The 27646-nt window shown below is 38.4% G+C and overlaps 1 protein-coding gene across 4 annotated transcripts; it reads right to left on the bottom strand.

The window, feature by feature from the left end:
* On the bottom strand, positions 1-27646 carry LOC119776232 (endophilin-B2-like). 4 transcript variants are annotated; one of them, XM_038274528.1, is made up of 12 exons: positions 27375-27645; positions 26394-26535; positions 22797-22808; positions 22321-22449; positions 22059-22192; positions 21582-21674; positions 20290-20352; positions 11397-11420; positions 11211-11300; positions 8453-8553; positions 5630-5804; positions 1-559 (listed from the first exon to the last, which is right to left on the bottom strand). In XM_038274528.1, exons 1-12 carry the CDS (start codon positions 27435-27437, stop codon positions 452-454), a joined length of 1134 nt encoding a protein of 377 aa, XP_038130456.1. In that variant the 5' UTR covers positions 27438-27645; the 3' UTR covers positions 1-451. The 4 variants fall into 4 exon arrangements, with proteins under 4 accessions (XP_038130456.1, XP_038130474.1, XP_038130464.1 ...); XM_038274546.1 differs by lacking the exon at positions 20290-20352 and having other exon boundaries at positions 27375-27646; XM_038274536.1 differs by lacking the exon at positions 22797-22808.

Genomic DNA, 27646 nt, shown 5'->3' with positions numbered 1-27646 from the left:
TTTAATTGCCTCATAATAACTGCCTCATAAGGTTTATTGGAGAAAACGTTTGGGTGAACAGAGAAATCATCAGTAAAAACCCAACTTGGACCATCTGGTATTGCTATGAACCCAAGTAGGTCCCCTATGGGATGCCCATTTGGTCCACTTAGAACTCACTGACCCTAACCAGAACCGTATTGGGCCCACATACACATGCTGGCTGGGCCTAAGATTTTAGAGGATTTAAAACACTCCTGGCTTACATCTACTATTTGCATCCGTTCATTTCAGAGAGGTAACCCCTGCATTGTTTTCTCAGAGGAAGATCGTTCATTAAAACCCTACAACTCTTCAGTGGTTACAGGCTGGAAAATATGCCGACATAATGTCCAAGTGAAGCTAACAGTGAGTGTAGATGAATGTGACGAAACGAGAAGGGTTTTAATCAGTGAGTTTGCAACATGGTCCATTAGCTGAGTAGTTCAAGGTAGGTCACGGGTACTTTGCCTTTCTCGTTCCCCCGTTCTCCAACCAGCCAGTCTGGATCCATTCCTGGTACGGTGTACACAGTGATTACCTGGAGAAAGGACAACAACAGGAAATGTTATGTTAAACATGGAGACTGTTGCGGTGAGTATACACAGCCTTCAGAGTGTCGTACTGAGGTTGTCGCAGGCAAGACGCAGATATTTTTGGTTTATGCCCGATTTTTATAGCCTCGGGAGACCATCCTGATCTTGCGAGCTTTCAAGGTTTCACTCGCAGATCAGTCTGGCTACTCTCCGTTAAAGAAAATTTGGAGCCTTTCACCAAACGAACGTCCAATCAGCGTTGGCTTTGAGGCGGGTTGAGTTGTGACGCAACGAGAAGCGCGACAGTTCAGTCTAAAGAACATGGCGGCTTCAGCTGATAAAACTAGCGTTAGCGTGGCTATCGAGCAATTTTTATCAGAATTACAGAGTATTTCTTCACTGAAAGAAGAGCAAAACACTGCTCTGGAGGCTTTTCTCAGAGGAAAAGATGTTTTTGCTCTTCTCCCGACTGGTTTCGGCAAGAGTAGCCTGGCTTGTGATTGTGTTTTCGTCGTCGCTCTGTTAGTACGTCATATGCTTCGTTGATCTGATTGGTTTATTTGGCCCGTCTATCACCAACATAGACCAATCAGCTAACCAGTATTTTAGCCCCTTCCCAAAATTACTTCAACGGAAGGTTTCCAGATGGATATGCGGAGCAAATCCATCTGGCGGAGTCAGGTTACGATTTTTTGGTCGGTGCTCTTTTATTCCACGCCACAACCTAGTTTCTGAGTATAAACCAGGCTTTAAACATTTACAACAAAACTTTTTTTAAAAATATTTCCTTTAAAGTTCCAACCGTTGCATTTCTGAATTCTCCCGAGTGGTGCACGATTTTACACAGGAGATAAAGTGAATGTGATTGGTCGTTTATGGAGAGGTCAGGAACGATGTGGCGGATGATTCACAAGCAAGTTAGATAGAGGCCGGTGTCTTAGAAGCATCTTGCTAACCAGTTAGCAACTTAGTGCTAGCAGGTTCCCAATGGGAAATTCCATTGGGACCAAGTAGCACTAAATTGGTGACTTAGAAACGACGCTGTCAAGAAACGCTATGGACAGAGGAAACATGCAAGAGGAGGAGAGTTTAGTGTCGGAGGTCGTGGATGGGTCTCCTCCATCATACATTTTTTATTTAGAGGAGGAAAGCGGGGACGAAGATGTTGTGGAAGAGGACGCCAGGGCGGCAGAAGCTTGGTTTGGTGTAGAAGGCTTCCAGCCGTACATGTTTGAGCCCTTGCCCCGCAACGCTGCCAGTTCTGTTAGCTCTACGCCTGCCGAAGACACAGACGTCCATCCCCGTGAACACTGGGACGGAATTCAAAGTTAAAGGAAACTATTCTTATTTCAACCGTTGCGTATATTAGCTGCGAAATATGAATCAAGATGCTATGACCGAAAAAATTTCATTGACAGATGACCGTTGATATATGATTGGCCGAATTTAGGTGTTCAGGCTGACGTAGAACTAACTGGTCTACATAAGATAAAGGAAAAGAAAACACATAGATTTTAAAATAAGATTATTTTTAAAAATAGAAAATTTTTTAAATTTTGGGACAATATCGTCTGATAAAGAGTAAATTTATTTACATGTTTAAGCCAGAATGATTTGACATTTAGCCCTGTGATGGATTGGCGACCTGTCCAGGGTGTGCCCTGCCTTTCCACCCATAGACAGCTGGAGATAGGCACCAGCACCCCTCGCGACCCTGCTTGGGATAAGCATGACGGAAAATGAATGGATTTGACATTTGAATATAATTTCCCTATGACTTTAAGAAAGCTTCCAAATAAAATAAGAAACCATGACAGCTCGGTGGTTCCATATTTAAAAGGCTCTATAGTTCACCAACATTGAAAGAAATTTGTTTCAAATCTTAATGGTCCCGATTCCTCCCATTATATATAGTAGTAACAATAAACAAACAAAAATCACGCATTTTAAAAGCTGCCAAATTCAGATAATGTGGCTTACATCACACCCAGGAAAGAGAGCATGACAGCAACACAAAACCATTTTTAAAGTGATGACGAACAAGAGGAGAGCAATATGGAATATGCTTCAGACCAATGTTTATATAGGCCTAGGGCCTCTTTTAGCAGATCCTTAAACTATACTTAGTGTGACGAATGACCGTACAGATTTATGCACCTCTACCGCCAGAAAATAAAAGTGGAAAAGGATCATGTTTGATTTTCCTACTTCACATCTGCTAGAAATAAAGCTCTACCCAGACCCTCTTCTGCAGAAGAGATGTGCAGTCAGGCAGCAGCTTTCAGCTGCTTTCCTGACAAAGCCAAAGGCCTCCACCCACAGGCGTAACTTTCTGAGGGAATGGTGTGGACATAATTGCACCAATTTTGGCCTGGTTTGGACAGTGCCCACCAATACTTCCCGCTTTTTTCCCCCTTTCTGCTCATTTACTTTAGCCAAAGATAACAGAGGTTGGGTGCTCTGATCGGTCACTTTCAAACATCTCATTCGCGGTCACATTTTACTGCGTACATAGTAACCATGTGGTTGGAGGAGAGACGCAAAGCATTACTCCAAATTAAGGTGTAGGTGCATAGGATAATAAAAAGGAAAAAAAAAACAGATTATAAGACAGGATTTTTTAAAAATAGAAATGTTCTAACTTTTGGGACAACATGGTCTGATAAAGAGTACATTTATATACATGCTTAAGCCAGAATGATTTGAAATTTAAATATGGCTTCCTTATCAGATCAGAATCAGAAATACTTTAATAATCCCAGAGGGAAATTACTTTTGTTACACGCTCCAGTTACAGTTTTATATAATATCTACACACATCCAACAACACAATATAATAAAGTTAAAAAAAGAATAAAAAAAGATAAAATATATACAGATATAGCTCTTCTGTGTGTATATATATATATATATATATATATATATATATATATATATATATATATATATTTATATATATATATATATATATTTATATATACGTATATCAGACATGTTCACAAGTCATTTTTTGCAAGTCCAAGTCAAGTCTCAAGTCCTGAGAAGGCCTGTCACAATTATCAAATAATCGCACAATAAATTCCAGTCACTCGATTAATTAAAATAAGTGTTATAATTTGCGTGCTTGCTTGTTTCTCCTTGTGTTTTTATCTCCGTCACCTAGACGGTATAGCGTAAAGGTCGCTATTATATCTATGGAATGATCATTATCTTGAACTGGTAAATGAAAAATACAATATGCAATTTTTTTTCCAGTTAAATTTTGCATTTTTTTTTTCTTTCAAAAACAACAATTTTCTTACAGTACTTACCTGACATTTGTAGTTACAACTTTTTCTAGTTTTAGGAGTATATGTCTGCTCTTTTATTTATAAGTGAAAATGAGGGCTGTGGGAAAAAAAACAATCACAATCCTGCTTTTTATTAATACATATGAAGTTAGCAACTACAACAGATAAAGAAAAACCCTAAATAAATACCAGGACAATATAAATTCTTTCATAAGAGAAACATTGTGGCAATAACTTTTTGTAACTTAATGCCCTTGAACAGACAGAACCGACTTGGCAGGCAGTATTTTAAATTCAATTCTGTTTATTTATTTAGTGCCAATTCACAACATTATTCACAACATATTTCTCCTCTACGACTACCATGAAGTTTTTAAAGCTTGGCTTGTTGATCATGCATGCATGCGCACGGGCGCGCGGGCATATATGTCACGTAGCGTTGCGTCAGTGACGTCAGTGCTACGTGACAGTTTGCCAGCCCCTCTGCCGTTTTTTATTTTATTTACCTCTGCTGTGTGCGGGTAAGGCGAGCGGCGATCAGTCCAGTTAGTTAAACAAAAAAACACTTTGAAATAAAATATTGTTCACGAGTCAGAAATCACGAGTCTCAGTCGAGTCTGAAGTCCTTCAAATGCAAGTCTAAGTCGAGTCTAAAGTCATTAAATATGCGACTTAAGTGCGACTCGAGTACGAGTCACAAATTCGAGTCCCCACCTCTGACGTATATCTATGCATATGTAAAAACTAAATCCAAATTAAGTGATAAATCCAAGTAAAGTGATAAATCCAATTAAAGTGATACTTGGTGAGCAAAAATAGTGCATAAATGTCAATTACGGGGGGGTGGGGGGGCTGAATTGACTTTGACTTTACAACCCAAAGATTTCAGAGAAATGAACCCAGCACCACAGCATCCCTGAGCCACTGCCATGCTTCCCTGCAGACAGGGTTGTTTTTTTCCTTCTTTGAGGTTCCTTCACCAGATTACTACTGAGCCACAGAAGGGGAGGTTCTGGCTTTCAAAAAAAAAAACCCTATGTGTTCTGAAAATAGCTGCGGGTGAACTGGAGTCGACTATTCTGGTACTCTTGGGTCAATCGTGGAGAACGTCACTGGAAACTAAAACTTCACTGGCTGCTGCCTAGAGAACGACCTGTCAGTCTCATATAAAGTCGTTTTCAGTGAAATAAGAGTTTCCAACAACATGCCTCCTCAGGAATCTGCCAACAACCACCAATAGCTCCTGTTCTGGCTAAAGCAAGTTTCTTTTTTTCTTTTTAGGAATTTTAATGAAAAAGAAATCCAGCTGGTTTAATCGGAGTATACAAGAAAGTGTTTTCCTACCATCACTTTGCTATTAAATACATATTTCCCTGATGGGTTTCCACTTTATATAAATTATTAATTTGAGGCACTGTGTGTATTCTCATAAAGATTTCTCGTTATGTAGCCGGTTGGACATAGTGTTGACTTTTCAATGAAACTATACCAGTTCTCCAAAAAATGATCTATTAGCGACTTTCTTCCAGTTTATTCCATTTGTCCAGAAGAATATTGAACTTTTATGATCTCTCATTGAAAAGATTTTTTGTTTCAAAATGTCAGACGTATTCTGGTATTTTAAATTGAAAAGATTCCTGCATCAGAAGCGAAACATCTTCAAACTTTGAAACAAACTTTTTTAACTTTTTTGGAGCAGGGACATCACATTTTGTGTGTCACTTTATGTGTCTGAGTCTGGTTTATCGGGAGAGATGGCAGATTAGGCAAAGCATCCGATCTCACCTCATCAGCCAGCAGCGACAGCTCGCTTGCATCATGAGCATCATAGTCATAAAGGACCTTCGCCTTCCGGGAGCCAGAGGCTCCTGGAGACAACCTCCCAGAGGGGAAAGAAGATGACGCTGCATCGGCGGCGCCGGCAGCAGAGGACTGGGGAGCACCGCTGGAGTTACCACATCTACATGAAGACAGAAAAACAGAAAGACGCAGGTGGAATTACTTCCAGATGTTTTCACTGACTCACTCATAGTTTGATCTAATCCAGCCCATGAGGCCCGCTAATACTGGTTCTACTGACTAATCCATACTGCTATATTTTCCACTCTTGCTAGAGTGGCAAACAAATAATACGCCATTCCTTATATAGCAATTACTTTACCATTTTGTCATAATTTCCCAAATATAAGTGGAAAAAATGTTGCATTGAGATTAAAACCTCAGCCTTGGAGAAAAAGGGGGCAAATAAAATACATGATAATAACCATTAAATTACAAATACAGCAAATATCTAAAATATTTGTAAGCATTAAAGATGGTCAGAGACCATCTGCTGTCCTTTTCTAAATACAGCAAATAAACCTACAAAAATAAATAAAAAACAAAACAAAAAAAAACGTATTAATTTAAGCAGGTAAATCAGAGAATCTGCAGAGATATTATACATTTAAGAACGTATTTATACTTAGTTACATAGAAACGCTGGTAGAGAATAATATTCTCCAGAATATTGTACATTAAAAATAAGATAATAGGGTTGTTTCTTATCATTTTAAATGTAAATCATGTTATTTCAATGGCAAACTGTCTTAAATTACACTTAAAATACGTTTATTTAAAGGGAAAAAAATAAATTATTTCCAATTTTTGCAGTTTATCTGCCAACATACTGAAAACCCTTTTAGCTTTCTGGACCTGGTGGCGTGTTAAATTGACTGAAGTTCTAAATAATGACGTTTTTTTAAATACTTTCATCCACCTCTGGTCTCTTTAGACCTGATCACCCGATAGTTACTCTAAAGAATATTGTTGTCGGAAATTTTTTTTCAATTTTTCTTCTATTATATATTAATTTATCCTCTTTACTCACTATAAAAGTTTTCACTCAGTCTGTTTCTCTCTCAAGGCCACACCATTCCCTGCAGGCTGGTGTTTGTAGACCAGACATAGCTTCTTCCCATAACAAATTAGATTCTTTCTCAAGGTTTATTCATAACATGTTACTGTTTAACCAAAGTGTGTGTAATTTGTTTAGACTCTGACTGCTTTCCATTGTTGTAAGTAGGAGGAACGAACGCTGCCCATCCCCCCCAAAAAAAAAAAAAAGAAAAAAAAGGGCCTGACACACATGAAGGTTTGCATGCAACAATTCTTATTATGGTCATTTGTTTGTCTTATCTGTTTGTCTTATATGTTGTCTGTAGTGTCTCTAACTATAGCATGTTGTCCATTTGTGAAATGATAGTTTAGTTATTTTTGTCTTGGTAAAATAGAAATGAGGGAATAATTAGGGTTAAACTGTAAATTAAGTTTCTAGTTTCTGTTGCTCATTCTTCCCCCTAACCTGTTTTCAAAACAAAGCAGGAGTTAAATGTGTTAAATTAGTAATAAAGGGGATTGATATAAGGTTCAAATATCACAACAAATAAAGTTTAATGAGACAGATTTAAAGAAAAAAAAATTAAACCAAATTAACAGATTTTGCTTGTTTAACAATAATTGGGCATTTCTTCAAATAATCAAGGACCTGTGTCATTATTTAAATACTAAATGCTAAAGTTTAATTCTTTAAGATTTAGATTAAACTTTAAGGGTAAATAAATCTATATGTGTAACGCAAATAACTTGTATAAAAATAAATTAGGCTGATTAAATTTGCTTTTAAATTATTTACAATTCTTTAAGAATTAAATCTATCTTAAACTGATCTGGATTAAATACGCAAATTGATTTAACATAAGTATTGGTTAATAATTATACGATGTTCAAATGACTTAATTGGAAATAATGATGATAATAACATTATTTAATAATAATATTATTTAATAACATTAATAATAATGATTACAATGATAGAGGATATTAATTACAGGATTTTATTCCTACATTAAGATGAATGGTGGAGACTTTAAAATGATCTATTCTCAATGAATCCATAGCTCAGATATATCTGGAGGTTAAAATGACTGAAAATTTATGGTTTTTCTTCAACAGAACATATTTTATTTGTTCTGATGAAGAAAAGGGTGGAAAGAAGATAAAACAAGAGAAAAAAAGCAAAACTAAACTAATAAGGATCCATAGAGATGCTGTTTATTTTTCCATCTGGAACAGTCCATGTGGAATTTGGGTTGATAATTGAGAGCAGAATAAATAAACAACTTAATGAAATACTAAATTATGACTAAACCAGTAAAGTAAATAAAGAGGGGAATTAAATGGCCTTCTAAAGGAAAATGATCTATTAAGGAAATGTTTGGCAGCAGAGGACAGAAACGACTGCTAGACTGCTGGATGAAGTTTGAACACCTCAGCCTGACTGTCTGATTTGTTTGGGAATCTGTTTGTTGATGTTTCAGCTTCTTGCAACTCTGGTTCGGTGTTTCTTCAATTCATGAAACTCTTGTTTCTGGTTCTTTGATTTTGCTTTACCTTGGAAACATCTTTCTTGAAATCGGTTGGAAAGCCTATTTTCCATCGATCTCCGTTTATTTAACCAGGATGAATAGTTGAATACTTTTTTCCCACGACAAGGACCCTAAAAAAAACTCAACCAGTGTTGCAGGTTTCTGCTGCGGAGGCTGAACGCCTGCAGCAGGAAGTCCTCACCTGTTCAGCTCCCTCTGCAGATCCTGCATGTAGTGATGACACTGAGCGTAATAGGTGGCCTGAGCCTCGGCGAAGTCCTGTAAACACCTCAGGTGGTTGAGCTGAGGGGACAAAGCAGAAGATGAGGCGGATCCGTCCGGTTAAACAAAGTACCAACAGATAGAAAGAAATTATGCATGAGATCCCACACTTAAATCAATTTCAGTTAAGGTCAGAGGTCATTATCCAACATAAAGTAAGAGAGACTGAACAGAAATGCCCCCCTGGGAGCAGCTAAAGGTCAGAACCACTGCTGAATGTCCCTCCTAACAGTTTTTAAAACATAATATTGAGGAAAAAGTTCTTTGAACCCATGAGAAAATATTGACCTCACAACATATTGGAAAGTTTTCTATATTTCAGAGTGAGTTAGGACCAAATACCCGGTGATCCTTCAGGTCCTACTTTTAGCGTGCGAAGGCCGGCCCTCCTTAAATCATACCGGCCCCAACACTTATTCTCCACCTGAAGCATCTGCCTGAGACAGTAAATAACTCAAGGAGATCGAGAGGTAATCCAATGTAGCAGTGTTGTGCCTGAACGCGTTCATTGAACGAAAGTTCATGAACTCGTTCATATTTTGGGCGAACGTGAACTGAACGTACTGCATTACTGCCTGATGAACGTTATTGTGAACTCGTTCATTCTGGCGTCTGTGAACGGCACGCTCTCTCAGTTCAACGACGTTCAATAGGTTGCCAGATTTCTATAGAGTCCTCCAGGCGAAACCCCGGCTAAATCACACTGTAAACAGGCCTTAATATGTAGCGGGGAAAACACCCAATCTGGCAACACCAGCTACCAGCGTCGTAGCCTACAGCCGCATGCGTCATCAAAACAAAATGCAGCGTGGAAGCCACAGCAGCATGGAGGCGACCGTGGAGGCGACAAAGCAGCAGTATGATCACTGTTGAAGAAAAATGATTATTTTTAGTTTTTAATACAGTTAATCTTATGCCATGTGTAAAAGGTATGTTGAACACTCTCATTTTGAACATATTTCTTAATTTTGAACAAGTTTGTGAAGATAACCTTTCCTTGAACCAGATTACTGAATTTAAGTTTGTTCCGGAGAATTTATGGCAGGAAGAGCATTCCAACAGCTATTCTGTGGAATCTTGTCATGTGTTTTATGACCCCAGATGTTTGCCGTAAATTAGGGGAAGCTCTAAGTTTTTCTGAGTGTCAGAGATAGCTCCTGGTTGGAGGAGCAAAAGCCAGCCTTATTTGAATAAATTAAATACAAGAGGTTAAAACTTTCTACACAGAGTAACAAATCAGATTTGCCTCTTGCAACTCTCCAAAGGTGTCTTTGTACGTCTTTGCTTTCTTTCCTTCTCTCCATTTATGTCAGGTAATTGAATGTATGTCTCCGTTTTTCTGCAGTTTCTGGTGTAAGTTTGTGCATTGTCTTATTTCTAAGTTTATGCATTGTCTTATATTGGATTAAACTCTGTAATTCTGTGATGTCAACACGCAATGCTGGTTTTCCTTGTGACCACACGCAGCTCGCCGAGTGGACCTGGGAAAGGAAGAATGAAAAGCCAACCTTTTTCCAAAGTTAACTATTTTAGAATATTTTCTTCCTTAACATCACTTAAAACAGTTTTATGACCAGGTGGTCGGTGAGGATGATGGCAACAATCTTACATTTTTCTGCAAACTTTGCCCGCCGACTTTCAGTAAAAAAAATCCGCACTTAAACCTGCCTGGATTCCTTTTTAGTATGTACTGAAATTAAATTTCAAATGGAAAAAATACTTAAAAAAAACAAAAAAATAACATTTGCTCCTTAAAGACTACTTTCCTGTTTTTCTTTTAATAATTCCTCATAAAATGATGTTTTTGAGAATATACTGTAGGGGTGAAAGCTGCAGCTGCTACTAGTGTGAAGTGAATGGACAGCAACAAAGCGTTAAAGCAACAATGGGGAAATGCTGTCCCCTCAATGCTAATGTAAACCCTGGTTGGATAAGGATTCAAAACTGGATATGAAGATGAAATCTGACGCACAGTTTCAGAGTTACAACTGATAAAATAATTGCTGTCTGTGGTTCTACAGTAGGATGGTGTAATTGAGCTGTAAAAAAATAAATAAATAAAAAAAGAACTATGAAGTAGTTCATTTTTTGGAACTGTGAACTTAGTTCAAAATGTTGAATTATGAACTATGAACTGAACTAGTTCATTTTAAAATGTGTGAACTGAACTTTGAACTAGTTCACGTAGAAAGAGAACTTTCTCAACACTGGCTTGCAGTATATATAGCCCTTCCTTGTCATGCACATCCTTGTGACGGTTGGCATGTGGTGTAATTTTCTATTTCTTTAAACTGTAAAATCCTCGCAAACTTAATTATAATAAAACCTAAATGCTTTCTTTAAACCAAACTACGATGTTCCTCTTATATTTGTTGAATTTATGTTTGAATACATGATGGGGTTTTGCATCTAAAGGCTAATGTTTCCCGTCTTACGTGCATCGTTGCCAGGTTGGGATGTTTTCCAATCTGGCAGTTTAGGACGGCCGTCTATGGGTAAAAAATGTTTTTCTTTAGATTTACGGCCTAAGAGATCAATAGACTTTGGTTATGATTCAAATTGGGTGAGATGTCGTACATCCAGGTGGTTTATGTAAATTTTCTGGGCTGGAAAATTGAGTCAGTAACCCCTGGCAACCCTCCTGATGTGGTGAAGGGGGACCGGCGCCTCTGACTCACATGTGTGCTGCTTATTCCTTCCAGGAGCAGGCGGGTCACTTCTGCCTGACGATCAAACTCTGTCTGGGCAACTCGAAGCTCGTGCTCCGCCTGGCAGGGAAGAACCGAGGAGAAGGGGCCGTTAAAACATACAAACACACCAAGACAATCACACACACACACTCATCTGCGAGGGAGAGTACTCACTTTGTCCACTTCTTCACTCAGCAGCTGAAAAAAACAGAAGCAGAAACAGGGATTTATTTAACCCATCCGTTTCCAGAATGAACCAGAACTGGGTTCAAAGGGTCCAACTTTCTGCTTTTTTCTGGTCTAAACAGGTTATAGTATAGAAACACACCCTAAGAATTTAAGTTAAGAAGTCAAAAATTAGGAGCAATATTTATAATTATGTAGCGTGTTTTAAAAGTAAATTAAGGGGTTTATTTTTTTTCCAAGTCATTTTTTCTCTATGCCATTCATTCATTTATAAAAATCTTACTTTATTAAATAAATATTTAGTTTGGAAATTAAATATTTATTTATTTTATTCTTTTTTTTTCATATAAATATCAAGCTCCAGACTAAATATTTAGCTTGGAGCTAAGTATTTATTTAACAAACTAAATATTTATTTAACAAACTAAATATTTATTTAACAAACTAAATATTTATTTAACAAACTAAATATTTATTTAACAAACTAAATATTTAGTTTATTAGCTAAGTATTTATATAACAAACTAAATATTTAGTTTGGAGCTAAGTATTTATTTAACAAACTAAATATTTAGTTTATTAGCTAAATATTCATTTAGCAAACTAAATATTTAGTTTGGGGCTAAGTATTTATTTAAAAAAACAAAATATTTATTTAACAAACTAAATATTTATTTAACAAACTAAATATTTAGTTTATTAGCTAAATATTCATTTAACTAACTAAATATTTAGTTTGGAGCTAAGTATTTATTTAACAAACTAAATATTTAATTTGCAAACTAAATATTTAGCTCTAAACTAAATATTTATCTATCAAAGTAAGATTTTTATAAATGAATGAATGACGGCGAAAAAAATAAAAAAAATAAACCCTTACTTTTCTCTTAAAATACGCAAAAATAACTATAAATATTGCTCCTAATTATTTACTGCTTAACTTTACAAATGGTGCCCCATACCAAAGAGCTGCAGTTAAATTAAACAGTCTGTTCTCTCTTTGCAGCGCCACATGGTGGTCAGAGGGAGGAATTGCAAATATAAAAAGTGCTGAAAAGACATAAATGAGCAGTGGTTGGGACTGATGCATTATTAAGTGATGAGTTTTAGTAACTAGGTTACTTTCCCAGTCATTGTTATGCTTTAAACCAGAGGTCTTCAACAGGGGGTCCGTGACCCCTAGGGGGTCCACTCAGGTACTGCATGGGGGTCACGAAACTTTTGGTAAATTCATTATTTTTTTTTTTTAATTCACTCATGCATTGAAATGTCTTTAAATCCACATTAATATGAATTGAACAGACTGTAGTAAACAGATAAATGGAGGCAGAAGATGTCTTTCAGTCATCAATGCACACGTTCAGAGACACACAGGAGCTCTTTCAAGCTGGGCACCGTTTCATTCACAACACCTGTCCCATCAACCAGAATCAGAATCAGAAATACTTTAATAATCCCAGGGTAATAATTACTTTAGTTACATTAGAGTGACTATAGGACCAGTTTGATATAGCATCATTTCATACGATATATATAATTAGGGGGTCCCCTCTCCATCTGGAAAGCGTTGAAGAACCCTGCTTTAAACCATTTTGTTCTTTATTACTTCATGCAGGGCTCTTCAACATTTTCCAGGCCAAGGACCCCCAAACTGATGGCGAGATGGAGGGGGACCCCTGTGATGTTATGAGCCGGAAAGCTCTTGAACTCCAATACCCAGCATGCAACGGGGCGCGTGGCGTCACGGGTTGGAGGTCAGAGCGGGCGGCGGTTCGGGATGTAGGTTGCTACTGGATGGTTCTGTGGAGTTCGAAGTAAATATACAGAACAAGCATACACGCCTCGTCTCTTATATAGAAACAAAGAACAAAACGACCCCCTAATTATATATATTGTATGAAATGATGTTATATCAATATAGTCACTCTAATGTAACTAAAGTAATTATTACCCTGGGATTATTAAAGTATTTCTGATTCTGATTCCTGGTTGATGGGACAGGTGTTGTGAATGAAACGGTGCCCAGCTTGAAAAAGCTCTGGTGTGTCGCTGAATGTGTTCATTGATCATGGGCGGTTCAAGACAGGGGCCAACGGGGGCCGGTGCCCCTGTAGATCACGCCCCGGCCCCTGTTATGGCCCCTTTACTAAAGACGTGATACTTAAAGAAATTCTGATGACGATCTGCTCTGGAACAGACATGGTTACTGATAGGTCCTTTGGATCTCGTTCATTCTTTTCCTTTACAAATTCTGTTTCACTAATTATGTAAAAAATAAAAATAAAAAAAAGGTGATAGCTTCAGTGGTATTGAGATAAGATTCCAGTTATCATTTGCTAAGTGTTTTTTTTTTTCAAAACAAATTCCTGAAATTATTTTACGACAGTTTTTCTTGAGTTCTAATTCAGATTCTATAGAAAACAGTAATTTTAACTTAAGTCAAAAATATATAAAATTCCTAAATTATAAATGTATATTGACCTAATAAGACGTAGAATTTTAATTGGGCATAATTGAATAGAAATGTCACTTCATACAGCTATATTAATATATTTCAACCTCTTGCCCTGTTTTTTATTTCATGCTTTTCTGTGGCCCCAATGAAAACACGCTGGCCCCCGCCTGGCCCCCTCCTGGTCCCCTGGTACATTTGGTCTAGAACCGCCTCTGGCATTGATGACTGAAAGACATCTTCTGCCTCCATTTATCTGTTTACTACCGTTTGTTGAATTCATGTTAATGTGATTTAAAGATGTTTCAATTAGTGGGAAAAAAAATTGCAGGGTGAATTATAAAAAAAAGTCTAATCAACCAAAACTTTCACGACCCCAATGCAGTACCTCTGTGGACCCCTTATTGGAAGACTTCTGACTTAACGCATATAAATAAGGACTACAGTTCCCTGGCGAGCGCACATGGCGCCCGCAGCATCTGAAGCGTCAATGACAGCGTTCCTACAGAACAGCTTTACTAAATGTTGCAATGATTTGATCCTTTTGTGCAGAACAGACTTTATCAACGCTTCTTAGAAGCTGTGATCTAAAGAAACTCATCAACATCTTAATAACACTGACTGACAGCTGCTGCTTTTAGTGAACACATCTTTACTTTCTCTGGGCTGTAATGATTTTACCTGCATTGATTAATTATTTTTTTTCACTCATATAACCTCTGTTTAATTTTATTGCAAAGTATTTATCTTATTTGTGTTAAATTGCTGGAAGCGGCTGTTCCAATCGTTGCATTTCCGAATTCTCCTGAGTGGTGCACGACTTTACACCAGTGAATAAAGTGAATGTGATTGGTTGATGATCAAGGGTGATTGAGTGATTGTTGTGGCGAAAGGTTCGCAAGCAAGTTAGATTGTGGCCAGTTTGTCGGAAGCATCTTGCTAACCAGTTAGCGACTTAGTGCTAGCAGGTTCCCAATGGGAAATTCCATTGGGACCAAGTAGCACTAAATTGGTGACTTAGAAACGACGCTGTCAAGGAACGCTATGGACAGCGGAAACATGCAAGAGGAGGAGAGTTTAGTGCCGGAGGTCGTGGATGAGTCTCCTCCGTCATCCATTTTTTATTTAGAGGAGGAAAGCGGGGACGAAGATGTTGTGGAAGAGGACGCCAGGGCGGCAGAAGCTTGGTTTGGTGTAGAAGGCTTCCAGCCGTACATGTTTGAGCCCTTGCCTCGCAACGCTGCCAGTTCTGTTAGCTCTACGCCTGCTGAAGACACAGACGTCCATCCCCGTGAACACTGGGACGCAACTCAATGGGAAAGGAAAGGATTCTGATTTCAACCGTTGCGTATATTAGCTGCGACATATGAATCAAGATGCTACGACCGAAAACATTTGATTGACAGATGACCGTTGATATATGATTGGCCGAATTTAGGTGTTCAGGCTGACGTAGAACTAACTGGCCTGCAGAAGATAACGGAAAAAAAAAAGATTTTAAGACAGAATTTTTTTTTTTAGATAGAAATTTATCAGAGATAAATTCTGATAAAGAGGACATTTCTATACATATTTAAACTCTATAACGTGTGTGATAACATGTATCAATCTCTATATGTGATATGTCTCTTTTTATTTTTAATCTTTATTATCTTGTGTAGTTGGATAGATATATATATATATATATATATATATATATATATATATGTATGTAAAACTGTAACTGGAGCGTGTAACAAAAGTAATTTCCCTCTTGGATTATTTAAGTATTTCTGATTCTGATTGATTCTGATAAATCAAAATAATTTGACATTTAAATATGACTTCCCTACAACTTTAATTTATCCCTTTAGTCACGTACAAAAAAAACTATTGAATTACTCATTTCTTAGCCTCGATGAGCAGCTGCAGAGATCACTGCTTCGATGCTCTCAGTGATTCACACCTTACAGCTCAGAGTCTGAACTTTGACACATACTACAGAACCACTTGCTTTATAAATCAGCTAAAGGCCATCACTTTAAATACATTTCAGGATAATATAATTTCAGATTTTTCAGTAGAACAGAGAAAAACTGACATAAATCCCCATAATCTAAGCTGCAAAAATGTTCTGATCCAGAACTTCTGTATTTGGTTTTCTCTGATTGTTTTTGGCTCCATTATTTTCAGGCTCTATGAGGAAACTAAAAGGATAAACACACATCTAAACTGACTCGGACCTGCTGTTCTATCAGCGCTACAGGACTCAGTTCTACTCCATCTATCTGTCCAACCTTATTCTGTGCAGAGACACTGGGATCGGGCTCCACATCCCAGCTTTCCCAGCTGCTCTAAAGTCGGATCACGGAGAAACAGACTGAGAATCAGCAGAAATGTTCGCAGATTCAAACTAAATAAAACAGTGACTTCGCACAGAACCACTGAATGAGTTCTGATCCAATATTCCCCCCACATCTGATCCCTTCGATCTCTGACCTTTTCAAACAATCAGAATAATCTGGTTTATTTCCTGGTTTTCCAGAATTCTTCACAGCAATCCAGATGCAAAATCAGCATCAGCAACATCCTCTAGCAGTCAGGCTGTTCTCACTTTCCCACAAACAGAACCTAGATTTTAGCTTCATTTACTGAATAAACACTGACGGCCTTTCTGCTTTATTCTTCCTGAGGAAACTGGGATTGGAAATAAACCCTGGTGTGAACATTCCGAGCGCATCCAACACTGCGAGGTCAGTTTACAGAAGCTCAGATGGAAACCAGAAGCAAAGCATCCGTTCTCCACTGAAAAACTGATCTAATTTCAAATAAAACTTTCTGAAAAGCAGATTAATAAAATAATCTGACAGTGAAACCAGTATCCATTCCCTTTAATATAAGATTTTAGACATAAAAAAGCACCTAAAAAAAAAAAAATTTATATATATATATATATATATATATAATAAAAAAAAAAGGATTTCTAAAACATATATCGTTTGATAAAGAGTACATTTATATACATGTTTAAGCCAGAATGATTTGACATTTAAATATGGCTTCCCTATGACTTTAATTTATCCCTTTAGTTTTGTACGAAAAGTTACTACTCACTTTTTAGTGTTTTTTTTTTGTGAAGATTACAGTGATCTCACCTTAAATCTGGTGAGATCACCTTTGGAGCAGGTCTAAAACATGACTAAAGCGATAGACGCCCATTGAGGTAGTTTAAAGTCTATTTTTCATACAAACCTAAAGGAATAAACAGAAATCTGATGTTTTGCGCATGCATATTGACAATAGGTATGCTGGTCTGACAGAACACCGGAGCTAAACATCCGTTTCCCACGGAAAACCTGATCTAATTACAAATAAAACTTTATGAAAAGAAATGTTAACTTGAGCAAATTAATAAAATAATCTGACAGTGAAACCACTTTTCATTCCCTTTAATATAAGATCATTAGACATAATGCACCTAAAAAAAAAATATACACTTCCATTCAAAAGTTTGGGGTCACATTGAAATGTCGTTATTTTTTATAGAAAAGCACTGTACTTTTCAATGAAGATAACTTTAAACTAGTCTTAACTTTAAAGAAATACACTCTATACATTGCTAATGTGACTATTCTAGCTGCAAATGTCTGGTTTTTGGTGCAATATCTACATAGGTGTATAGAGGCCCATTTCTAGCAACTATCACTCCAGTGTTCTAATGGGACAATGTGTTTGCTCATTGGCTCAGAAGGCTAATTGATGATTAGGAAACCCTTGTGCAATCATGTTCACACATCTGAAAACAGTTTAGCTCGTTACAGAAGCTACAAAACTGACCTTCCTTTGAGCAGATTGAGTTTCTGTAGCATCACATTTGTGGGGTCAATTAAACACTGAAAAAGGCCAGAAAAAGAGAACTTTCATCTGAAACTCGACAGTCTATTCTTGTTCTTAGAAATGAAGGCTATTCCATGCGAGAAATTGCTAAGAAATTGAAGATTTCCTACAATGGTGTGTACTACTCCCTTCAGAGGACAGCACAAACAGGCTCTAACCGCAGTAGAAAAAGAAGTGGGAGGCCGCGTTGCACAACTGAGCAAGAAAATATACATTAGAGTCTCCAGTTTGAGAAACAGACACCTCACAGGTCCCCAACTGGCATCTTCATTAAATAGTACCCGCAAAACACCAGTGTCAACATTTACAGTGAAGAGGCGGCTGCAGGATTCTGGGCTTCAGGGCAGAGTGGCAAAGAAAAAGCCAGATCTGAGACTGGCCAGTAAAAGAAAAAGTTTAAGATGGGCAAAAGAACACAGACATTGGAGAGGAAGACTGGAAAAAAGTGTTGTGGACGGATGAATCCAAGTTTGAGGTGTTTGGATCACAAAGAAGAACGTTTGTGAGACGCAGAACAAATGAAAATATGCTGGAAGAATGCCTGACGCCATCTGTTAAGCACGGTGGAGGTAATGTGATGGTCTGGGGTTGCTTTGGTGCTGGTAAGGTGGGAGATTTGTACAGGGTAAAAGGGATTCTGAATAAGGAAGGCTATCACTCCACTTAGCAACGCCATGCCATACCCAGTGGACAGCGCTTGATTGGAGCCAATTTCATCCTACAGCAGGACAATGACTCTAAACACACCTCCAAATTGTGCAAGAACTATTTAGAGCAGAAGCAGGCAGCTGGTTTAAGCCAGAATGATTTGACATTTAAATATGGCTTCCCTACAACTTTAATTTATCCCTTTAGTTTTGTACGAAAAATTACTTCTCACTTTTTAGTGTTTTTTTTTTTTGAAGATTACAGTGATCGCACCTTAAAACTGGTGAGATCACCTGTGGAGCAGGTCTAAAACATGACTAAAGCGATAGACGCCCATTGAGGTAGTTTCATCTGAAACCAGAACCAGTTCTGTTCACACTCGGAACCTTTCTGCTTTATTCTTCCTGAGGAAACTGGGATTGGAAATAAACCCTGGTGTGAACATTCCGAGCGCATCCAACACTGCGAGGTCAGTTTACAGAAGCTCAGATGGAAACCAGAAGCAAAGCATCCGTTCTCCACTGAAAAGCTGATCTAATTACAAATAAAACTTTCTGAAAAGAAGTGTTAACTTGAGCAAATTAATAAAATAATCCAGTATTCATTCCCTTTAATATAAGATCATTATTCATCAGCGCTGCAGTGTCTGTAGAAATCTGACCCAGAGAAGTTAAAATGTGTTTCCTCTCTTCTTTTTTTTTCTTCTAAGACTAAGTTGCATCTTTTTTCAATATCAAAATCCCTCAATTAAAATTAAATTCAAGATAAAAGGTCATTTATTTAGGATTGAAGGTTTTTAAGCCTAAAGAGATTAACTTTAGACTTTAAATTTGAAGGTTATGATTGGAGATTTTCACAGGAATATCTGCTGCTTCTAAAACATTGTCATGTCTCTTTTTTTATCTCTGATGCTGCAGGATCTGCAGACTGCATCACATATGAGTCAGAACTGATCCGACGTTCCCCAGGAAAATCTGAGCAGGACAGACGCCCCGACCCGATGACCGGCTGCAGACCTTATCGGATCGATGCTCTCAGTGAATCACGCTTTACAGCTCAGAGCTCGTCTGTCTGGCTGAGTGTTTCCTGGATGATGCCTTTTACAGTTGCAAAAAATTAAATATAAGCAAATAAAATTTTATTATGTAATCTGTTTGTAGCTGGTAAATGAAACAATGAAATATGATTAATGATGAAAAAACTTAAAAAATACTAATTCAATTATCGGATTTTAAGCATAATATCCATTTATCCTATTTTAAAGGAAAAATGCTCATTCTTTTAAAAGATCATCTTATTTACCTGCTACAATAAAGAGAAGTTAACGGCTTCTTAGAGATTTTTACTTCTGTTTAGATCAGTTTTTGCGGAGGTCAGATAATTCCTTAGAAGACGTGTTTTAAGGACAGACTGCTCTAAGCTGCTCTGAAGGAGCTATAGCTGCTGACGCCTGCAGGAAAACATCAAAATGATCCGTTATTTTGATGAAAGACTGAATTAGAGCTCACATTGATGCAGCATGAATATGATTCATCTTCTCATCTGGGTGGGGGATTAATTAAAACTGGATGTCATCATTTTATTTCATAATTTAATATTCTTGTCCGGTTGATCTGGTTTAATACTCTAAGTTACTGTAGGCGTGCCTGAAACAGGAAGAAGGACCAGAGAACGGCTTAAATAAATCCATAAATCACACCAGGAGTCTAACAGTAACTGACAGCTACTAATGTTTGCTTGTTTATTTGGTTTTCTGAATGCTCTTCTCCAGACAAACGACAGCATCACCCTGCAGGAAGAGGCCTATTCTCTAAACAACCTGTGGAGCTTTATACTTCCATACAATTAGACCCATTCATAAGGTCCGTCTGATTGATATGCAGTGTGTGTGTCTTCAACTCTCACCGCGGATGCGCTGGCTGACAGGACGTAATTCCTGGGCCTCGTCTCCTGAAAATCTGGTGTAGCCTAAAGAGAGACAGAAACACTAATGTTGCTTCCTTTCATAATTCACCCAAAAAAAATATTTAATATAAAATGCAAAACAAGGAAAGAATCAGCAAACAATCAAATCAACAATAGTAGTAAGGGATGAATATGGTGGTTTATGTCGCCCCCTAGTGGGCATTGAAGGTATAAGCCAGATAATTACAGGATGTAAATCCTAGAAATACAAGGATTTAGAGGTTAAATTTTAAATGTAGATTCAAACTGAATTATACATGTCAAAAAAATAAATAAACAGATAAATAATAAATATTTTGTTAATGGTTATTTTAATATAACTAAATATTTTTCTGAGCTCCAGTCCAGCATTAAATATTTAACTGCTACCGTTGCTCAGCAAACAGATGCTCAAACCTGATTGGTTCATCTCTACAACCAATAAAAATAAAAAAAATTTTTTTAAATCAACCAGAGTAATTCTGTCTGTGACAAAAAAAAAAAATATTAATTGTTTAAATCAAAATATAAAGATTAAAAGACTAAGAAGCAACACAGCAGGTCTAATCAAACTTGAGCTTGTTTCTTTATATCCCTTTTTTGTATTTATCTTACTTTTTTTCTTCCCAATCTTGTATTTTTCTGTTAAACCTTATAAGATCTTATTAACATGGTACCAGCCTCCATATTTTCCTCTCGCCTGCAGTAAGATCTATAAACAATAATCGTTTCTCTTCCACCAGGTTTCCTCCCCTGTGGATCTTCTGGGGTTTCTGTTTACTGCAGTTCTGCTCTCCTTTGTAAATCCGCTCCAGCCGAATCAGATCGGACTGATAACATCCATCAGAATCACTTTTTAGGTAAAGTCTCAGCTGTTCAGTTGGAGTTCAGTCTCTGCTTTGACTCGGCCATTAATCTGCCCTGATCTAAACGCTCCACTGGATCAGGATGATCAGGCTGGTTCTCCTTCACCTCAGTCTCAGGTCCTCTGCAGCTCTAACAGCTTTTCCTCCTGGATGTTTCTGGATTTAACTCCATCCACCATCATCACCTCTGACCAGCTAACCTGTCACAGCATCATGCTGCCACCACCATGCTCCATTCAATACATTTCCTTCTTAATGTTTTCTCCAATCACAGGAACTCTGTCATCAGATCCTTGTGTCATGGCGCCACCTTCTGGGTAACAAACTGAACAGCAGAGGAAGAAGGTTAAGGAAAACCTCCTTCATCTGAGGGTCTACTTATCTCACCGCTGCTTTGGCTTCAGCCTGCTTGGCCTTTTTCACACGGGCCTTGCAGATGTCCAGGTCCAAGCGTCGGTTCTCCAGAAGCCGCCTCTCTTTCTGCAAACAGAATCAGAACCAATGAACCTGCAGTTCTCTCTATCTCAGGATATCTTAACTAAGAGTTAAGCTCTCTGATCCTGATCCAGTCCTCGGTTCATTCCGACCCTTCAGGCTTTCCTTTTATCTGTGAAGTGGTGCTGTGGAACAATTCTGAAGGTTTCCCTCCGATTTAACTCACAGCTCACTGAACATGTTTTCTGCTTTCTGAATATTCTGTTAAATTTATGGCAGCAAACCAGTAAAACTGAGTTTTAATCTTTCTTTCGAAGAATAATCTTCCTGGGTAAAACATCTGATCCAGTTCGCTTTACAACAGAAGACAGGATTGAAACCAGGACTGGATCAGAATCCAACGCTGGTTTCTGAGTGGATCCGACTCACTGAGATGGTTCTCCAATCTCCCTCCAGGAAGTTGCGCAGAGGAGAGAGGAAAGTCACGGCTGAGGTGTGGAGGAACTCCCGTTCGGCTCCTCCCAGCTTCTTCTGGTACTCTCCGACGGTGATCAGGGTGCTGCCTGCAGCCAGACGGACGCAGAAGCTCAGACACACAGAGACCTTCATCGCTCCTCATCACTTCCATCAACAGAACCTGATGATCTACGTTCAGGAGCTACAGGAGTGAAAGCCGGATTCAGCCGCTCACCGTACGGAGTTTCTGCTCCAAATTCTTTAGCGGCGTCCAGCATGTGCTGGCCCAGCAGCTCGGCGTTGGTGGTTCTAGAGGGAAGCTTCCTGTCCAGCTTGTCGTAGATGAACTCCTCGATCCGAGCGCCTGGAAGCAGCGATAAAAATGGTTCAGATTCTCTCAACCGCCTCCCTTCTCCATGCAAAATAAAGTTAGAAACACTGGAATCATACGAACAGCATAAAAAGAAAAGTTGCAGACAAATTTACTGATAAAACTTCCAAAAACCAAATAAATTACATTGATTAAATAAATAATTAAACTAATTAACATAAAACTACGACAGAATAAAACCAAGAACTATTTAAAACAATCATCATCAGAAAGTTCCTGACAGCTCAGAACCGGGCTTCAGGGAGATTCCTTTCTAAATTTTATCCAGACATCAATCCCTTTCATTTCAGAGGCATGCTGGGAAAAAAGGACAGACCTACCTGTGTGATCAACTGAAGCATGAAGGAAAACAGAGATCAGATGTTAATAAAGGAGCCAGAAACAGTTCCGGTTCTTCAACAGCTATAGGAACCTCTAAATCTGGTTTTAACTCCAACGTCTCGGAGAGCTTAAAGGTGAGAGCTACAAGTTTAACTCCTCCCAGCCAGAAGGTGGCGCTAGCTTTGCTGATTTCCAACCAGTTGCCACAATAATTTTGTTTTTTTTTGTTTTTTTTATGCTAATTTTACAAAGTACAAAACAATGACAGGGCGAAATGTACATGGATTTCAATTCAAAACAACTTCTTAACAGATCAAGTCAATTCGTAAAATGGAGACACATCAAGCAAGTATATAAATAATAAAAACCATGAAATAATACAGAAACAAGACACCATAAACATTATACCATTTACACGCCTGAATTGTGTCTGAAATAAAATTATAACAAAACTGTACAAAAGTAAAGTAATAAAATAATAACAAAGGGCAATTTTATATCAACTTCAAGTTTTACTTTGACAGCGGGTTTGGAATTAGTCAGAGACTTATAATATAAATCAAAGTCATTTTTCCAATGGCAAAAAGTGGGCTTTGTCTTAAAATACCTACATCTGTGAATGAAAAATTTCCCCATCAGTATAAGGTCATTTCTGGGGATGCATGATATAATCGGCCCCCTATCAGTATTGGCCTTAAAACTGAATATCGGACATCGGCCACCCCACCGATATTTAACCCGATATTTAATCAGCTTCTGAGTTTCTAAAGTCTAAAAAAAAAAATACTACTTCTTCTTCTTCCTCAAAAACTTCTTTTTTACAGACTTAAAAACTTCTAAAGACGAGGGAAAAAATATTGATACATTAAAATATCCCAATATCTTCATATGCTGATATATTGCCATTTAAAAACACCATATCAATCTCTTTTACTAATGAAATATTGCTATATGTCATCGTTATGCTACGAAATCCCCCGAAAATTCACCAAATTTTGCCATATTTTTATTTGTTGATATATTGATGCGGTATCGATCTATTTTACTAACAAAATCTCACAAGAATTTGCAAAATATCAAGAGAGTTTGTAACAGAACCATGAAATTTCACGAGATTTTGAAAGTAAAATAGATCGATACCGCGTTTTTAAAAATCTATTTGATATCAGCATATGAAAATATATTTGAGTATATTATTTTTCAAAGTGTCAGAAATGGATAACAAAACTGCTATTTTCAATGACTACTTATTTTTGTCCAGCTTTAACATCGGTATCGATATCGGTTATCGTGAGTTTTAAAATATCGGCATATCGGATATCGGCCAAAATCCCAATATCGTGCATCCCTAGTAATTTCCTAAATATTCAAGAGTCTTATTCACACTTTCTAAACCAAATAAAATACTTGTGTCAGGTAGTGTCAAAACAACGTTCTTCAATATTAGGCAACTTTGGAAATCTTTCCAGAATTTAAAGATTGGTTCACAAAAAAAAAAAAAAATGTTTCAAACTCTCAACATTTCTCATGCAAAAAACACAACATTCTGTATGAAACTTAAACTTAGAAGTCAAAAATTCTTTAGTTTGATAAATTTCATTGATAATTTTGAATTGCACCTTTTTCTCTTTTGTTGGCAGATGGTAAGTTATGTAATTAGTTCTTATTTTAATAATCTGATCTGCTGTAAAGTCCTTTAAAATGTAATGTCTAGTTGCCACAATAATGCTAATGATAACATTCAACTTACCAGTCCAAAAAAGAGAAAATATCAACCCTTTATGTACTTTAACCCACTATAAGGAACTTAGTGTATTACTTTGAAATTTAAAATGCCAGGTAAAGAGCGTCATTAGAGGACTGAACAAGACATTGGATGTGTCTGAATGTCCGCCCTAACCACGATATGGGGAACTATATACAGGTTAGGCCATTTTAGAGGATGTCTAGTGGGTTAAAAAAGTAGTGGACTTGAAATTTCCCACAATGCACCTTGAAAAATAGTTATCATCCATGGTCACTAAAGGAGCAGATATATCCCAGAATGCTTTGCACAGAGAGCCCTCCTTGCAAAGCATCATGGGATTAGTTGTCACAGCAGCCTGCTGTCTGGGAGGCGGAGTTATGTGAGCAACAGGGAGCAGAAAGTAGTGATCATCTGTCCGAATGGTGAGTTAACTGAGTTCACTATAAAGTCCCCGCTCTATATAGTGATTGAGGGATTTAGGGGTTAGGGCGGCATTCTAAGGCAGCCATTATTAACTCTGTAACATAAAAAAAAATTTGCAAAAAACAAGGTCATAGTAATTACCATAAACATTCCCTTGCCCTAATATACATTGCTCCTTCCTGTGTTTCCAAAAAGGCCAAAGTAAATAACCCAGTCCTTCTTTTCACTGTAGACAAGCCATGATCTGCTTATCTGTTCTCCATTTTTCATTTGGATGAAATAATAGCTGCATGAATCATGACAGCAGACAAGATAGAGGAGAGCAGGAGGCGGGGTTACCAATCTACGCGCTCTGGAGAGCAGAGCTCGCTGCTTTTAGATGTTGTCTCCAAAGTCTCCAGTAGCAGAAAAAAGTCTCTAGATTTGGCGCTAGGAGCTTTTTAGAAATCAAAGTGCTAGAGGGGTCTGAAAAGTGGCTAAATATAGCGACTAAAGCGCTAAGTTGGCAACACTGCTCTTTGCATCGTTTGTTTTCAAATGGTTTGCTGCTGTCTGTTTGGACCTTTCTGAACATGTGCAGCAAATGGACTGATCAAATATGGTGGACACTGAAGGGTAACCTGACTCTGCCAGATGGATTTGCTCCGCATTTCCATCTGGAAACCTTCCGTTGAAGTAATTTTGGGAAATGGCGAAAATACTGGTTAGCTGATTGGCCTATGTTGGTGATAGACGGGCCAAATAAACCAATCAGATCAACGAAGCATATGACGTACTAACAGAGCGACGATGAAGAGGAGCCAATTGATAGATCAAACTCTTGCCGAAACCAGTCGGGAGAAGAGCAAAAACATCTTTTCCTCTGAGAAAAGCCTCCAGAGCAGTGTTTTGCTCTTCTTTCAGTGAAGAAATACTCTGTAATTCCGATAAAACTTGCTCGATAGCCACGCTAACGCTAGTTTCATTTCATCGGCTGAAGCCGCCATGTTCTTTAGACTGAACTGTCGCACCTTGTCGTTGCGTCACACCTCAACCCGCCTCAAAGCCAACGCTGATTGGACGTTCGTTTGGTGAACGGCTCCAAATTTTCTTTAACGGAGAGTCTCCAGACTGATTAGCGAGTGAAATCTTGAAAGCTCGCGAGATCAAGATGGTCTTACGAGGCTAACTGAAGGCGGGGGCTGAGACACACTTAATATTATCGGCGTTCTGATGGCATTTTAGTGAAAGGATTTTCATCAAAAACATAATGTGCACAAATAAAAAAATAGCGGTATTAACCATGCATGTAGGAGGAGTTTGATGGGGCCCCCAGGAATTTTGGGCCCTGGGCACCTGCCTAGTATTGCCTAAAGGTAAATCCGCCCCTGTCTACATACCTACCAGACATAAAGATCGTTAATCTAGACCGGCAGGAATCACTCACTTGGGTTGGGCTGCAGCAGAACCTCTGTTTGTCTTAAGATCTTCTCAGTCCAGTTCTTCGTAGCGTCCCCCTTGGTTATTAGGTTTTCCAAGTGGGGGTCCAGCTCCGTCTTCTCCGCCTGGCCCAGCTTCTCCTCTGTGAACTGAATCACAGGAGAAGATTATTCAGGAGAAGAAACCAGGAGCTGTTTTTATCCCATCCCTTAGGGAGCAGTGAGCAGCCTGCAGAGCCTAGGGAGCCTTAGGGGGTGAGGGTCTTCCTCAGGGACCCTGATTAGCAGACTGCATTTTAAACCAGGGATGTTGCAGCTTCTTCAGGACACACAGACACCCATCCCCCTATTCTGATTATTCTAACCACACCTAAGAGGCCTGAGGATCTGAGCTGCTGTGTCTCTGGTTAAATTCATATTTTAAGGACGCAATCAAAAAGAGTGAGAGAAAACATGACCTATAACTTTACAAGCCATATTTTTCCTTATTTATAATAACCTTATCCTCCCCATTACCTGCTGATGCCCTGGGTAAAAAGCCTCCATGTCTGTATTAGAATAACATCATAATGCATTAGATTGTAGCCGAATATTAACCCAAATCTCCAACATTATAATAAATGTTTTTGTTTCCTCAACAACATCAATACACAGGAAGAAATCAACCAGATAAGTTAAATAAGCTGTTTTTTGAACAGAGTCTGGTTGGCGACAGCAGCAGGGTTCTGCTGGTGTCACATGAGTGATGGAGCTGATCACAGCCATCAATAATGGATCGAGTCAGGACGGACCTTTATCATCTTACAGCTGCTGCTCATCTGAGCCACAATAAGCAGGAAAAACCTCAGAAATGAGCAGAAGAAGAGCCGGCCGGTCCAAACGGAGCTCCGCACGCACAGAGCCTCCATCCCTGCAGGATGCGGAGCTTTCTAACGGCGATTAAAGCCGCATCAGCCCGCAGACCGCAGCAGGAGAGCCGCTGGTTTTACCTGCACGGCCCGGGTGAAGAACACCCCCGCGTCTGAAGCCAGCTTCTTCACGTTGAAGTCCATGGTGCTGAGAGGCTTCTGCTCGCCTTTGTTTACCCAGAATCAGCTGGTGATGTAGCAGCAGGAGACGCTGAGCTGTAGCCGTAATCCGCTCCGTGGAGGAGGATCGGAGATCTGCTGTCTGCCCTGCGCTTAAAGAGACATCAGCTGCGGCATGCAAGCCACTGCTGCCGCCCTGCAGCCTGGACTGAGGCTCTGCACGACCTCCACTG

This window comes from Cyprinodon tularosa, unplaced genomic scaffold (genome assembly GCF_016077235.1).
Source record: "Cyprinodon tularosa strain WSP-4 unplaced genomic scaffold, ASM1607723v1 ctg1202, whole genome shotgun sequence".
In the NCBI taxonomy this organism is placed as follows: Eukaryota; Metazoa; Chordata; class Actinopteri; order Cyprinodontiformes; family Cyprinodontidae; genus Cyprinodon; species Cyprinodon tularosa.
Note: the sequence above shows the minus strand (reverse complement) of the source record. Positions and strands in the feature narration are given on the sequence as shown.